The sequence below is a fragment of the Oncorhynchus tshawytscha genome, linkage group LG30 (assembly GCF_018296145.1).
Source record: "Oncorhynchus tshawytscha isolate Ot180627B linkage group LG30, Otsh_v2.0, whole genome shotgun sequence".
Classification (NCBI taxonomy): domain Eukaryota; kingdom Metazoa; phylum Chordata; class Actinopteri; order Salmoniformes; family Salmonidae; genus Oncorhynchus; species Oncorhynchus tshawytscha.
This window is the reverse complement of record NC_056458.1, coordinates 22,339,650-22,355,994: the sequence shown is the minus strand read 5'-3', so window position 1 is coordinate 22,355,994 and position 16,345 is coordinate 22,339,650. Positions and strand designations below refer to the sequence as shown.

At 44.7% G+C, this 16,345-nt stretch overlaps 1 protein-coding gene across 4 annotated transcripts in view; it reads right to left on the bottom strand.

The window, feature by feature from the left end:
• Positions 1-16,345, bottom strand: part of LOC112228572 (active breakpoint cluster region-related protein) — a 260,234-nt gene that overhangs the window by 93,792 nt on the left and 150,097 nt on the right. For all 4 annotated transcript variants that reach the window (XM_042309121.1, XM_042309122.1, XM_042309124.1 and 1 more), the window contains 5 exons: positions 12,445-12,497; positions 9,249-9,389; positions 7,763-7,884; positions 3,521-3,689; positions 1,518-1,640 (listed from right to left, as the gene is read on the bottom strand). In XM_042309121.1, coding sequence (XP_042165055.1) covers positions 1,518-1,640; positions 3,521-3,689; positions 7,763-7,884; positions 9,249-9,389; positions 12,445-12,497 — 608 coding nt within the window. The remainder of the gene's footprint in view (positions 1-1,517; positions 1,641-3,520; positions 3,690-7,762; positions 7,885-9,248; positions 9,390-12,444; positions 12,498-16,345) is intronic.

The window sequence follows — 16,345 nt, the reverse complement described above, 5'->3', positions numbered from 1 at the left end:
ATGTAACGCATAGAATTCACTAGCTTGTATGCGAAGCAATAATTGTTTCAAAACATCTCCTGTCATGTCACTGATGTGTCGTGAAACAGTGTTGTTTGATGAAGTAATTGTCTGTATAGTTCTTTGGGCCTTTTTATTAAGTCCTCCACTATAGTATGGGGCTCGCCTGTCCTAAACACCTGGTAGCTCACCATAAGACGCTTCTAGCCCCTTCTTATTAATGGTATCTGTTGCTTGTCTTACTACTCAAAAGTTGTCTTTATTCTCGCTCAAAAAACTCCCATGGATTATTTTTCAAATTGTCATTTTTCATTTCTAAATGTCTGCGCAACAGTGAAGGTTTCCCGCAAGAGTGAAGGTTTCCCGCAAGAGTGAAGGTTTCCCGCAAGAGTGAAGGTTTCCTGCGAGAGAGTAACGGTTAATGTGATTGGATGTTAATTATTTGACTAGGCTACAGTACCTGTATTTGACATTGTGTTGTTATTTCACTGAACACTAAATAGTTTAATTAGATTTTTTGGCAGTGAAACGAGGATACTCAGGCGAGAAAAAAACCTCACCCAAATGTATAGCCCCGTTGGAAAATATAAATGGACTGTTAGAAAACATGAAGAAATGAGAATCACATTTCTATTGGATTAACCCCGACGGTAGAGCCCCAGTTTGGGACTACCTGCACTAGAGGCATTGCCATGTCACGGGCACTGTACAGAGACATCTCCGTCTTATTGTACGATGGCTAGATTAGCTTCCCCTCACTCCTTTGTGAGGTTCTATCTCCTGGATGCTACTGCACCCTCCCCAGCGCACCCTGGAGCTGAGTAGGCTGGATCAGGTAGATTACCATGTACCACAACAGGCTTCTCAGGAAACAAGCTATTGGCAATCAGGGCGTTTTGCAAGTGTCCCATAGTGAAATGTTGAACCGAGTCGACTGAAAGAGAACTTTGGTGTGACAGTATGTAACCCTGATTCTCTGTAAGAGACATCTCACCAGACTTGTGTAAGAGGTAGTTCTTAGAATGAGGAAACCAGAGTAGTGCAGGGTGTTATATAGATGTGCATGCCATACACCATGCCATACACCACTCTGTTTGGCCTGTTAGGCATGATTGAATAAGGCTTCAACCAATGACTTGCAAAAGAGGGCGTGTCCCATAGTGAGACGCACTCTTTCAGAGGACCGGGGTTACATAACGTAACCTAAAGTTTCCAAAGGCCAATATTCAACATACTTTAGCTCAGAAAAAATGGTAATGAACTACAATGCCCATAATCCATTGCACACCTTCTTGTCCGGTCTGGGTAGCCACAGAGACAGAGAGCAGTTGCTTCGCGAGCTATCTCTACCTGAAAATACATGCTGTAAGTCAGGGATGGGCAACTGTCGGCCCTTTTGAAAGCCCTCGAAACAAAACATAATTTTTTAAAAATAATCTAACCAAAACGACCTCAAAAAGCCAAATTGCTCAAAATAGATCTGATCCAGCGCCAGTGTTTAGGCAGCAGTAGTTTACCTTGCCGTGTTTGTTGTGGATGCGGAAGGGGATGGTGGGAGAGTGTAACAGCAGCCAGGACTCCTGCTCATTCATCTTCTTCCTCAGACGCTCCACATTACGACTCTGGCCCTTCAGCGCTTTCTACACACACATAAACAAACAAACAGGGCATTATTTTTTTGACCTAAACATGAAAACACCACCAGGTAGAATTCATAGCAAGCAGTGCACTGAAATGACATTCACTCTCATGGGATGGTATGCCAAAAATAACTAACTGATAGTCACACCTCCAATACGCCACAGATATGACTGTATTGAGGCATATGTCACTGTGCTTCTATGTCTATATGCACCATGCCACTGCCTACTTCATTTGTCCATTTAGCAAACAAGACAGTTCATAATCAGTGCCTTTATCACAGTCAACACACCTATATCTTGGCAGTGATTACTGCCTCAAGTCTTCTTGGGTATGACGCTACAAGCTTGGCACACCTCTATTTGGGGAGTTTCTCCCCTTCTTCTCTGCAGATCCTCTCAAGCTCTGTCAGGTTGAATGGGGAGCATCACTGTACAGCTTTTTTCAGTTCTCTCCAGAGATGATCAATCGGGTTCAAGTCCAGTCTCTGGCTGGGCCACTCAACGACATTCAGAGACTACTGCATTGTCTTGGTTGTGTGCTTAGGGTTGTTGTCCCGTTGGAAGGTGAATTTTCGCCTTCCTTTTGGCAAACTCCAAGCGGGCTGTCATGTGCCTTTTACTGAGGAGTGGTTACCGTCTGGCCACTCTACCATAAAGGCCTGATTGGTGGAGTACTGCAGAGATAGCTGTCCTTCTGGAAGGTTCTCCCTTCTCCACAGAGGAACTCTGGAGATCTGTCAGAGTAACCATCCGGTTCTTGGTCACCTCTCTGGCAAAGGACCTTCTACCCCGATTGCTCAATTTGGTTGTGTGGCCAGCTCTAGGAAGAGTCTTGGTGGTTCCAAACTTCTTCCATTTAAGAATGATGGAGGCCTCTTTGCTCTTGGGGCCCTTCAATGCTGCAGAAATGTTTTGGTACCCTTCCCCAGATTTGTGCCTCGACACAATCCTGTCTCGGAGCTCTAAGGACAATTCCTTTGACCTCATGGGTTGGTTTTTGCTCTGACATGCACTGTCAACTGTGGGACCTTATATAGAGAGGTGTGTGCTTTTCCAAATCATGTCTAATCAATTGAATTTACCACAGGTGGACTTCAATCAAGTTTGATCATCTAAAGGATGATCAATGGAAACGGGATGCACCTGAGCTCAAATTCGAGTCTCATAACAAAGGGTCTGAATACTTATGTAAATAAGGTATTTATTTAATTTAAATAATATAACCTGTTTTAGCTTTGTCATTATGGGGTATTGTGTCCAAAATGTTTAATCCATTTTAGAATAAGGCTGTAACGTAACAAAATGTGGAAAAATTCTGAATTCTCTCCGAACGCACTGTACATACAGTAAAGTGCTGACTCTGTCCAGATGAGCTTTCTCTTTTTGTGGGTGTGGCTCAGACACAAAGATCTCTAGTCCCCGGCCAACCTCTCTAAGGGAAACAGTGAGGGGAACTTCTCCAATACTATAACAGTAGTGTGATGAGGCCAGAGGAACCCAGCCTTAATTACACAGCCAGGCAGGCAGGTTCTAATGGAAAAAGTAATAAACACAGACCCTAGGGCTCCTGGGATCGACACACCCAGGGAACCCAGCGCAGACCTGGGGGCCCGGACTGGGCAGGAGACTGTTCATCCAGTGTCCTACTGGAATAGGGGGTCTGGTCTTAAAAGACTGGAGCCTTGACCATGACCTGACACAGTGTGAGGCAGAGGAAGGGCCGCATCACCGCCATTTTGGATTCATTTCGGATCAATGAAGAAATATTAGGTTTAGTTTAAATAAGTATCTTCTTAAAGACTTACCTGGCTAAATAGAAAGAAACAAAAAAATAAACAAACGAACAAAACAAACAAAGAAACAAACATAATAATCACCTTCTCCTTCTGGATGTCACTCTTGATGACTGAGATCTTGATCTTTATTTCCTCTATCTCGTGTTCAGGCAGCACCTGGATGTGGGGGCAGACATCTGAGTCATCTAGCAACTGGAAGGTCAGGTCTGCCAGGGGGATGTACCACTTACACTCATACTGCTGTTGTCTCCTAGAGAGTGAGAGACAGACAAAGAGAGACAAAGAGTGAGAGAGAGAAAGAGTGCGAGACAAAGAGAGAGAGAGCGAGACAAAGAGAGAGAGAGAGAGCGAGACAAAGAGAGAGAGAGCGAGCGAGACAAAGAGAGAGAGAGCGAGCGAGACAAAGAGAGAGAGCGAGACAAAGAGAGAGAGCGAGACAAAGAGAGAGAGAGCGAGACAAAGAGAGAGAGAGCGAGACAAAGAGAGAGAGAGAGACAGAGACAGAGAGAGAGAGAGAGAGACAGAGAGAGAGAGAGAGAGAGACAAAGAGAGAGAGAGAGCGAGACAGAGAGAGAGAGAGCGAGACAGAGAGAAGAGAGCGAGACAGAGAGAGAGCGAGACAGAGAGAGAGAGAGAGCGAGACAAAGAGAGAGAGAGAGCGAGACAAAGAGAGAGAGAGAGAGCGAGACAAAGAGAGAGAGAGAGCGAGACAAAGAGAGAGAGAGAGCGAGACAGAGAGAGAGAGAGACAGAGAGAGAGACAGAGAGAGACAGAGAGAGAGAGAGAGAGAGAGAGAGAGAGAGAGAGACAAAGAGAGAGAGTGAGACAAAGAGAGAGATAGAGTGAGACAAAGAGAGAGAGACAAAGAGAGAGAGAGCGAGCGAGCGAGACAAAGAGAGCGCGAGACAAAGAGAGTGGAGAGACAAAGAGAGCAACAAAGAGACAAAGAGGTGGAGCGAGCTCAATATCATTAATATCTTTTAGAGGAGCCTGGAGGGACAAAGACAATGAGGAAATACTGTCATTATATGCATGCCTAAGAAGGCTCTGCAATTACGTCAAACCATCCACCCGGTGCCTCGGACCATATTTTTGGATGAATCATAAATTGGCTTTAATAGTGTTAGAGATGTAATGGTGTTGGGAGTATTTGTATTCCCTTTAACGAGCTTTCATTACCATCATCATTCCTGAAGGCAGGATCGTACACTCATTAACACAGGAATACATTAAGCCTCCAATTGGTGCAAACCTCATCAAAAATGATGGGATGGGAAATATGACAACAAAACTAAATACCATGGTCTGTTTTAACCCTGAAGTAAAATACAGCACAATAAACAAATAGTAAGACTTCTCTTTTTAGATTTGTCTTTTTATTTGGTTAGTTAAATAACTTGAGTGTTCAAATCTAAATTTATTTGTCACATGCACCGAATACAACAGGTAGACCTTACCGTGAAACCCTAACCCACTGTGTCTCAGTGTAGTCCGTGGTGTTGTATTGTTGTTCTCTAAGATATGTATCTGTATTGATCCCCCAGCAGTGGGAACCCTAACCCACTGTGTCTCAGTGTAGTCCGTGGTGTTGTATTGTTGTTCTCTAAGATATGTATCTGTATTGGTCCCCCAGCAGTGGGAACCCTAACCCACTGTGTCTCAGTGTAGTCCGTGGTGTTGTATTGTTGTTCTCTAAGATATGTATCTGTATTGGTCCCCCAGCAGTGGGAACCCTAACCCACTGTGTCTCAGTGTAGTCCGTGGTGTTGTATTGTTGTTCTCTAAGATATGTATCTGTATTGATCCCCCAGCAGTGGGAACCCTAACCCACTGTGTCTCAGTGTAGTCCGTGGTGTTGTATTGTTGTTCTCTAAGATATGTATCTGTATTGATGCACTGTTTAAATCCCCCAGCAGTGTTTAGGCTGATGTGAATAAACACCGTCTCTATTACAGACTGAGGTCGAGATGATTAGAGGGACCAAGATTGGCATTGCTGCTGTTGAATCAAATCTACATACCTAATCTCCGTCTGTCCACAGCACTTTCAAGCTCCCAAATGAGCTTTTCACAGCCGTAATTGACCATAATCACACATTAATGTACCTCTGGTTCATGTGAATACTTTGGGAAAGGCTGGTATATTCATGGTATACAGCAATTATTTAAGAGGAGAAACAGGGCTTTGGAATCAATAGAAACATTAATAATCCACAATGACTGAGTAGATATAGAGGTATTGAACAGTATTAAGGTTTCACAGTGAGTTAACACTGATGATTAACTATCAGTTGGATCGCTTGTTTTATCTCGCTGCTGGCCTAATCCTGTGGTGTTAAAGTCCAGACCAGAGGACAATATTGAGCTCGTTCCACACTGTATGTCCTTCACACGGTTAGGTAGCAGGAAGCAACAACTGTCAATCATAATCAACCCTAACCTAGCAAACAAAGTTAACCGTGCCGACAGGAAAATGACATTTTGGGCCATGGTAGGCAATCCTGTAAATTAAACACTTCATTTATGGATGTGTATGCTGTCATTCCCATCAATTAAACTCTTCATCTATGGATGTGTATGCTGTCATTCCCATCAAGTAAACACTTCATTTATGGATGTGTATGCTGTCATTCCCATCAATTAAACACTTCATCTATGGACGTGTATGCTGTCATTCCCATCAATTTACACCCCCCCAGGCCCAAACACCAGATTGAGACCAGATTGAAATACACGCCTTGCTGCATGCTATGTACTTCCTAACATCCAGATATCCACTAAGTCAATTGCTTCATATTCAGCACTATACGAGCCCTTCATTCACTACTCTAAACCCTTTCTCCACATTAGTCAACAGCACCAGACTGTCTTCCTTTTTATTATGACATGAAAGAACACTTGGGAGTTACAAAACGGAGGAAATAATAACCGCAGTGAGAGATAATCCCTTCAGAGCAGGGCTGTTATTCATCCTGATACACTGTTGTCATATTTCATACACCGATACACTGTTGTCATACTTCATACACTGATACACTGTTGTCATACTTCATACACTGATACACTGTTGTCATACTTCATACACTGATACACTGTTGTCATACTTCATACACTGATACACTGTTGTCATACTTCATACACTGATACACTGTTGTCATACTTCATACACTGATACACTGTTGTCATATTTCATACACTGATACACTGTTGTCATATTTCATACACTGATACACTGTTGTCATACTTCATACACTGATACACTGTTGTCATACTTCATACACTGATACACTGTTGTCATACTTCATACACTGATACAGTCTTGTCATACTTCATACACTGTTACAGTCTTGTCATACTTCATACACTGTTGTCATATTTCATACACTGATACACTGTTGTCATACTTCATACACTGATACACTGTTGTCATATTTCATACACTGATACACTGTTGTCATACTTCATACACTGATACACTGTTGTCATACTTCATACACTGATACAGTCTTGTCATACTTCATACACTGATACAGTCTTGTCAAACTTCATACACTGATACAGTCTTGTCATACTTCATACACTGTTGTCATATTTCATACACTGATGTCATACTTCATACACTGCCACAGCAGAGCTGACAGGACCCCATAAAACCTGATCAACCCTATTAGAATTCTGTAGGAATACGGGATAAGCTATCAGTCTGCCTCATTTAAGGAGAGCCTATTGCAGAATGTGCCCTGTATCACTAACTATGCATCTCTTGCTTTCGCTCTCTCTCCTATCAAATAAACCTGTAGTAGCTTCACTGGAGAGAGAGGGCTAGAGGGATGAAGGGAGACGTTATGGGGAGTTTATTCTTTCACAGTGAGGCGGAGGAGAAGAGTCTTCGTGTTAATATGTACAACTTATTCTCTCTCCAGTCACACACACTGGCCTGCACTGATGGGCTATGGCCTCAACCAGCTGCTCTGCTCACCCACCCACCCACCCACCAACAGAACAGAATGAAAACACTCATCAACTCACACTGGCCTGCACTGATGGGCTATGGCCTCAACCAGCTGCTCTGCTCACCCACCCACCCACCCACCCATCAACAGAACAGAATGAAAACACTCATCAACTCACATTGGCCTGCACTGATGGGCTATGGCCTCAACCAGCTGCTCTGCTCACCCACCCACCCCCATCAACAGAACAGAATGAAAACACTCATCAACTCACACTGGAGACCACTTAAGAGTGTATTATGTAATATGCACAGTGAATAGCACAGTGGGTATGTTTATGCCTGAATGTGCATGAGTATGTGTTGACCTACCCTGCAGAGGTCTTCTTCATTTTGGCACAGAGCAGTAGGTCTGTAAAGAGGAAGACGTGACGCAGTTTCCTGGAACCCTCTGACATCTCCACCAGGAAACCATCCTTCACCAGCTGACGAGCCTACAAGGGAGAGAAACTCCATGACATCACTTCCTGTAAACATTCACTTCCTGTTCTGAGCCCTGGGCCTAGTCTGAGGGATACTGCCTATCACACACAGTTAAATAGACAGGATGTACTGTAGGAGGTATAGGTCAGAGTTCAGCAATATGAAAGAACATCACTTGTCTATATTTTCTTGCTGTCTACATTCTCCATGACAGTTGTGTCAATCATCAGCTAAATAAGCCACTAAGAACTCAAAACACTGACCCTTTCCCTCTCTGCATCTGTCCATCTCTCAAAACACTGCCCCCTTTCACTCTCTGCATCTGTCCATCTCTCAAAACACTGCCCCCTTTCCCTCTCTGCATCTGGCCATCTCTCAAAACACTGCCCCCTTTCCCTCTCTGCATCTGTCCATCTCTCAAAACACTGCCATCTGGCCATTTCTCAAAACACTGCCCCCTTTCCCTCTCTGCATCTGGCCATCTCTCAAAACACTGCCCCCTTTCCCTCTCTGCATCTGTCCATCTCTCAAAACACTGCCCCCTTTCCCTCTCTGCATCTGTCCATCTCTAGCGAGCCAACTGGGAAACCTAAAATAAGGCCGAGCTAAACCAGAACTGGAGTAATCGGAAAAGTGTGAGCCAAAGACAGCAGAGACAGTTTTTAATTTCTGGTAGCAGACAGACAGGAGGCTAAAAACTAAGCTGACTGAATGGAATAGGGATATAGAGAGAGGGATAGAGGGAGAGCGAGGAAGAGATGGGAGGAGAGAGGGATAGAAAGAGAGGGTGGAGGGAGGAAAGCAGAAAGTAGAGGGTTTAGAGATGGAGGGAGAAAGGAGGAGAGGAGGAGAGAGGGATAGAAAGAGAGGGCGGAGGGAGGAAAGCAGAAAGTAGAGGGTTTAGAGATGGAGGGAGAAAGGAGGAGAGGGAGAGACGGATAAAAGCAGAAAGTAGAGGGTTTAGAGATGGAGGGAGAAAGGAGGAGAGGGGGAGAGAGGGATAGAGGGGGAAAAGGGATGGGAGAGAGGAAGGACTTCGCAGGCAGAGAATGTAAAGAGTATAAACTCAGAGGAGCATTAAGAGGAGAAAAGCAGAAAAAAAATGACAGAACGAAACAAAGGTAGTGTTAGAAAGAGAGAAACATCAAACAACCCTACAATGCATGCTGGGAGAGAGACAGAAATAGATAGAGGTGGCTGGTAATGAAGAGATTGAGGATGAGGGCAGGAGGAGTAGAGACACTGTCGGTTTCTTTCTGACCCCAAAACACAATTCACAAATACATTCACACACTTCCCCAAGGTTACAACATGAATTGCTGAAAAGCATTAGGTAGTCTGTCACAACGGTGTGAGAGAGTGTGTGAGACCCCACCTCTCCCTTAGGCGTAGTGATGGCGGTCCTGCGGGGGTCGATCTCTTCGTTGATGGAGGACAGGAAGTTCTGGGAGATTCTCAGAGCGTCCTGCAGCAGGGGGAAATCTGGGTGGTCCTTAGGGGTGTGCTTCAGCAGGTCCTATTATAACACACACACACAGAGAGATCATTAGATATTACACACGCCGGGGATATCGCAATGCAACTCTCAAATAGTCACAGAGACCCCAATTTAAAAACAGAGACCCCCATCCATTCAAATGATTGTCTAAGGACAGCCAATGATTGTCAAATGATTGTCTAAGGACAGTCAATGATTGTCAAATGATTGTCTAAGGACAGTCAATGATTGTCAAATGATGGTCTAAGGACAGTCAATGTGCAGGTGTTTTTAAACCTATAACACCAGATCTACTTATCCATTTTGATGAATTGGACTATTTGGATATTTGGCTGGGTTTTCTAACAAATCTTTTCCTCTAATAAAAGCATATCAGAATCTCTCCTTGATGGAACAGTGGGCAAAACTAATTATTTTACTTTTAAAGTGCTACCTAATAGCTGAGACAGTCTGCCTCCACATTGCTAATATCTTATTATCTCAGCGTAACTAAAATACTTTTTTCAGAGGAGCGTGTGAAAGAAAAGCCAATTGGCTGATTTATGCCTCGTCAGCACACCTCAGTTCATTTATTGTGACAACCTGTGGAAGGTTGAGCAGACGGTACAGTACATGTCTTTGTACAGTATATGACAGACTATAATACAGAAACGTTCACGTCTGTGGCTGTGCCCCAATTGGCACCATATTCCCTACATACAGTTGAAGTAGGAAGTTATTCACAACTCCTGACATTTAATCCTAGTAAAAAGTCCCTGTCTTAGGTCAGTTAGGATCACCACTTTATTTTAAGAATGTGAAATGTCAGAATAATAGTAGAGAGAATGATTTATTTCAGATTGTATTTCTTTCATCACATTCCCAGTGGGTCAGAAGTTTACATACACTCAATTAGTATTTAGTAGCATTGCCTTTAAATTGTTTAACTTGGGTCAAACGTTTCAGGTAGTCTTCCACAAGCTTCCCACAATGAGTTGGGTGAATTTTGGCCCATTCCTCCCAACAGAGCTGGTGTAACTGAGTCAGGGTTGTAGGCCTCCTTGCTCACACACACTTTTTAGTTCTGCCCACAAAGTTTCTATGGGATTGAGGTCAGGGCTTTGTGATGGCCACTCCAATACCTTGACTTTGTTGTCCTTAAACCATTTTGCCACAACTTTGGAAGTATGCTTGGGGTCATTGTCCATTTGGAAGACTCATTTGCGACCAAGCTTTAACTTCCTGACTGATGTCTTGAGATGTTGCTTCAATATATCCAGAATTTTCCCTCTTCATGATGCCATCTATTGTGTGAAGTGCACCAGTCCCTCCTGCAGCAAAGCACACCCACAACATGATGCTGCCACCCCCGTGCTTCACTGTTGGGATGGTGTTCTTTGACTTGCAAGCCTCCCCCTTTTTCCTCCAAACATGACGATGGTTATTATGGCCAAACAGTTCTATTTTTGTTTCATCAGACCAGAGGACATTTCTCCAAAAAGTACGATCTTTGTCCCACGTGCAGTTGCAAACCGTAGTCTGGCTTTTTTATGGCCGTTTTGGAGCAGTGGCTTCTTCCTTGCTGAGCGGCCTTTCAGGTTATGTCGGTATAGGACTCGTTTTACTGTGGATATAGATACTTTTGTACCTGTTTCCTCCAGCATCTTCACATGGTCCTTTGCTGTTGTTCTGGGATTGATTTGCACTTTTCGCACCAAAGTTCGATCATCTCTAGGAGACAGGACACGTCTCCTTCCTGAGCGGTATGATGTCTGCGTGGTCCCATGGTGTTTATACTTGTGTACTGTTGTTTGCACAGATGAACATGGTACCTTCAGGCATTTGGAAATTGCTTCCAAGTATGAACCAGACTTGTGGAGGTCTACAATTTATTTTCTTTTGATTTTCCCATGATGTGAAGCAAAGAGGCACTGAGCTTGGAAGGTAGGCCTTGAAATGCATCCACAGGTACACCTCCAACTGACTCAAATGATGTCAATTAGCCTATCAGAAGCTTCTAAAGCCATGACATCATTTTCTGGAATGTTCCAAGCTGCTTAAAGGCACAGTCAACTTAGTGTATGTAAACTTCTGACCCAGTGGAATTGTGATACAGTGATTTATAAGTTAAATAATCTGTCTGTAAACAATTGTTGTAAAAATTACTTGTGTCATGCACAAAGTAGATGTCCTAACCGAATTACAAAAACTATTCGTTTGTTAACAACAAATTTGTGGAGTGGTTGAAAAAGGAGTTTTAATGACTCCAACCTAAGTATGTAGACTTCCGACTTAAACTGTATATTGCACTATGGGCCCTGGTCAAACCCAATGTGCCCTGGTCAAACCCAATGGGCCCTGGTCAAACACAATGGGCCCTGGTCAAACCCAATGGGCCGTGGTCAAACCCAATGGGCCCTGGTCAAACACAATGGGCCCTGGTCAAACACAATGGGCCCTGGTCAAACACAATGGGCCCTGGTCAAAAGTGCAATAAATAGAAAACAGGGTGCCATTTGGGACGCAGGCCGTGTCTCTGATTTGGATGATCTGGCCTGACCTTTGTTTGTAGGAAACCAACTGTTGTTTGTTTAGCCATGGTTCCACGAGCTTTATGTAAAACTTATTCATCAAATGCACTGGAAGCTAGACTGGAGGAGACGTCTAGGCATCTCTGCTCTGTGGGCGGCTTCCGCTTTCCTCTTGGTTGAAGCCCATCAAAGGAGAGTATGTTGTTTCTAACAGCATGTCATTTCGATACACCGTGCAGAGAAAAGGTATACGCTTAGCAAATGGAATGGAACACTTCCTCTCAGCAGCAGAAGGCAGGGTTTGACTTTGCAGATGGATCCAGAACCAAGCTGCATTGTTAAGCTCGTCGGGAATTTCTAGTTAAATTCCTCCCAGCTCCATCACTGTGTTTCTCATGACTACACAACCTGACAGCACTAACTCTTAATCCCTGATGTGTATCCATCTTGTCCTATCTATATTCAATCTAGCTCTACGTTGTGGTCCCCTCTAATCCAATCTTGTCATTTGTCTCTAGGCAGATCAGGAATCCCTCATGGCTGTACCACGTGTGTGTACTCACATGAAGAACCAGTGTGCTTCTGGTCACACGGTCAATCGGCTTGTACAGGAGAGCTGTGGGAAAAGACAAGAAGAGGGCACTCAGTTTGGTTTTGCACGCACACAGACAATGCAGAAAAACACAAGTCAAAAAGCCTATCACATGCTTGGCTGGGCACACGTTTCTTGCGGTAGGGGGCAGACAATTCTAGCATTCACAATCTCAGGTGTCAGCTAACCTGCAGAGACGGACACACACAGACACTAATGTCATTCCCTCTAAGCTCTGCTATTCACTTCCTGCTGAACAAGGTTGTGTTCAGAAACCTTTCAATCCACATCAGGATCAACTTTCTAACCCGGTCTACATTTCTCCTTCTCACGCCGCTCTTCAAATGATATCACACACTCAGTCGATCGTGCTCGCTCTCACACACTTGCAGCCCTTTGGCTCAACTTCACAATGATAGACTCTGCTTGGTAACAGGGTTTACGTAATTCCTTGTCGGGTTTGTGCTCTCTCTCTCACACACACACACACACATTCCAGGGTTTTTCTTTATTTTTACAATTTTCTACATCGTAGAATAATAGTGAAGACATCAAAACTATGAAATAACACATATGGAATCATGTAGTAACCAAAAAAGGTGTTAAACAAATCAAAATATATTTTAGACTCTTCAAAGTAGCCACTTTTCCATGATGGACTGTCATTTCTCTTTGCTTATTTGAGCTGTTCTTGCCATAATATGGACTTGGTCTTTCTCCAAATAGGGCTATCTTCTGTATACCACCCCTTCCTTGTCACAACACAACTGAAGGAAAGAAATTCCTCAAATTAACTTCTAACAAGGCACACCTGTTAATTGAAATGCATTCCAGGTGACTACCTCATGAAGCTGGTAGAGAGAGTGCCAAGTGTGCAAAGCTATCATCAGTGCCTCGCAGCACTCTGAGCAGCCTTACTGGTTACATAGCAGTTTGCTTCCATTGCAGATTTACTCTGCTACTACGGAAACTACACAAACTTGTGTGCACACACACTCCAAATCACATTTCTATCCTAAACTTCTCTTAAATCAAATCAAATTTGATTTGTCACATACACATCGTTAGCAGATGTTAATGCAAGTGTAGCGAAATGCTTGTGCTTCTAGTTCCGACAATGCAGTAATAACCAACTAGTAATCTAACCTAACAATTCCACAACTACTACCTTATACACACAAGTGTAAAGGGATAAAGAATATGTACATAAAGATATGAATGAGTGATGGTACAGAGCAGCATAGGCAAGATGCAGTAGATGGTATAGAGTACAGTATATACATATGAGATGAGTAATGTAGGGTATATAAACATAAAGTGGCATAGTTTAAAGTGGCTAGTGATACATTTTAACATCAATTCCCATCAATTCCAATTATTAAAGTGGCTGGAGTTGAGTCAGTGTGTTGGCAGCAGCCACTCAATGTTAGTGATGGCTGTTTAACAGACTGATGGCCTTGAGATAGAAGCTGTTTTTCAGTCTCTCGGTCCCTGCTTTGATGCACCTGGACTGACCTCGCCTTCTGGATGATAGCGGGGTGAACAGGCAGTGGCTCGGGTGGTTGTTGTCCTTGATGATCTTTATGGCCTTCCTGTGACATCGAGTGGTGTAGGTGTCCTCGAGGGCAGGTAGTTTGCCCCTGGTGATGCGTTGTGCAGACCTCACTACCCTCTGGAGAGCCTTACGGTTGTGGGCGGAGCAGTTGCGGGACCAGGCGGTGATACAGCCCGACAGAATGCTCTCGATCGTGCATCTGTAGAAGTTTGTGAGTGCTTTTGGTGACAAGACTAATTTCTTCAGCCTCCTGAGGTTGAAGAGGCGCTGCTGCGCCTTCTTCACGACGCTGTCTGTGTGGGGGGACCAATTCAGTTTGTCCGTGATGTGTACGATGAGGAAATTAAAACGTACTACCCTCTCCACTACTGTCCCGTCGATGTGGATTGGGGGGTGCTCCCTCTGCTGTTTCCTGAAGTCCACAATCATCTCTTTTGTTTTGTTGACGTTGAGTGTGAGGTTATTTTCCTGACACCACACTCCAAGGGCCCACACCTCCTCCCTGTAGGCCGTCTCGTCGTTGTTGGTAATCAAGCCTACCACTGTAGTGTCATCCGCAAACTTGATGATTGAGTTGGAGGTGTGCATGGCCACGCAGCCATGGGTGAACAGGGAGTACAGGAGAGGGCTCAGAACGCACCCTTGTGGGGCCCCAGTGTTGAGGACCAGCGGGTGGAGATGTTGTTACCTGTCTCTGTCTCTTTCTTCTTCCTCTCCTTCTCTCACATCTCAGGAGCCAATCCCGTTACCAACCAGATCTGACACGAAGCTGATATCCCAGGAAGCTTTGCAGCGGAGACAGAAAGAGAGATGTGTTGTGACAGACTGGGTGAGAACCGAGAGAGAGATTGCAAGATGGAGAAAAATATAGACAGGAGAATATGCTAAAAAAAGCCAGAGAAATCCAAGCCCCTGTTGACATGTTGACTGAACATCCTAAGCTTTGATAATGAGCTGCTTATGATCTCTGACTAACACTTATTCTCCCCCTCCCCAAAAAACTCCCAGCTCCTGCTTTGTACTGACTCAACAGCCTTCGTCTCAGTCTCTTCATCTCCAAGGACTCAGTCAGGAACTCTGCAGTGATGAGAGAACCACAGTTCAAAGAGAAGAGGAGTGGAATGAGGGATGCTGATTAGAGGAGTGATGGAGATGTGAGGGATGCTGATTATAGGTAACCAATAGAGCTTCACAGTGGGGTGCCTGTGATGGAACCCTCAAGGTCACTGTGACAACCTGACAGACAGCTCCTCCTCAGTAACCAGGGTGTCAATGTGGGTCAAAGCAGTCCTGGATATACAACACTGAGACATGGCTTAGATAGAGAGGCCTCTGCCAGCCCAGCTCCCTGACTGGGCTAAACTGATCAATGCCAACCGTTGCCCCTCATCCATTGTGCCAACTCAGAGAGAGGGGGAGAAGAGGGGGGTGTACACAGAGGTGTGTACAAAAACTAAAATATTGAGGGAGAGAAATAAAAGTATGGGGGAGAGAGGGGAAGACAGACAGAGGAATGGAAAGAGATAGTGGAGGTAAAGTCTCTTTCTCTCTCTCTGTGTGTCCGTCTCTCTCTCTCTCTCTGTGTCCGTCTCTCTCTCTCTGTCTCTCTCTCTCTCTCTCTGTCCGTGTGTCTCTCTCTCTCTCTCTCTCTCTCTCTCTCTCTCTCTCTGTGTCCGTCTCTCTCTCTCTGTGTGTCCGTCTCTCTCTCTCTCTCTCTCTCTCTGTGTCGGTCTCTCTCTGTCCATCTCTCGCTCTGTGTCCGTCTCTCTCTCTCTCTCTCTCTATCTCCGTCTCTCTCTCTCTCTCTCGCTCTGTGTCCGTCTCTCTCTCTCTCTCTCTGTGTCCGTCTCTCTCTCTATCTCTCTCTCTCTCTCGCTCTCTCTGTGTCCGTCTCTCTCTGTGTCCGTCCTCTCTCTGTGTCCGTCTCTCTCTCTCTCTCTCTCTCTCTCTGTGTCCGTCTCTCTCTCGCTCTGTGTCCGTCTCTCTCTCGCTCTGTGTCCGTCTCTCTCTCGCTCTGTGTCCGTCTCTCTCTCGCTCTGTGTCCGTCTCTCTCTCGCTCTGTGTCCGTCTCTCTCTCGCTCTGTGTCCGTCTCTCTCTCTCTCTCGCTCTGTGTCCGTCTCTCTCTCTGTGTCCGTCTCTCTCTCTCTCTCTGTGTCCATCTCTCTCGCTCTGTGTCCGTCTCTCTCTCTCTCTCTCTCTCTCTGTGTCCGTCTCTCTCGCTCTCTCTGTGTCCGTCTCTCTCGCTCTCTCTGTGTCCGTCTCTCTCTCTCTCTCTGTGTCCGTCTCTCTCTCTCTCTCTGTGTCCGTCTCTCTCTC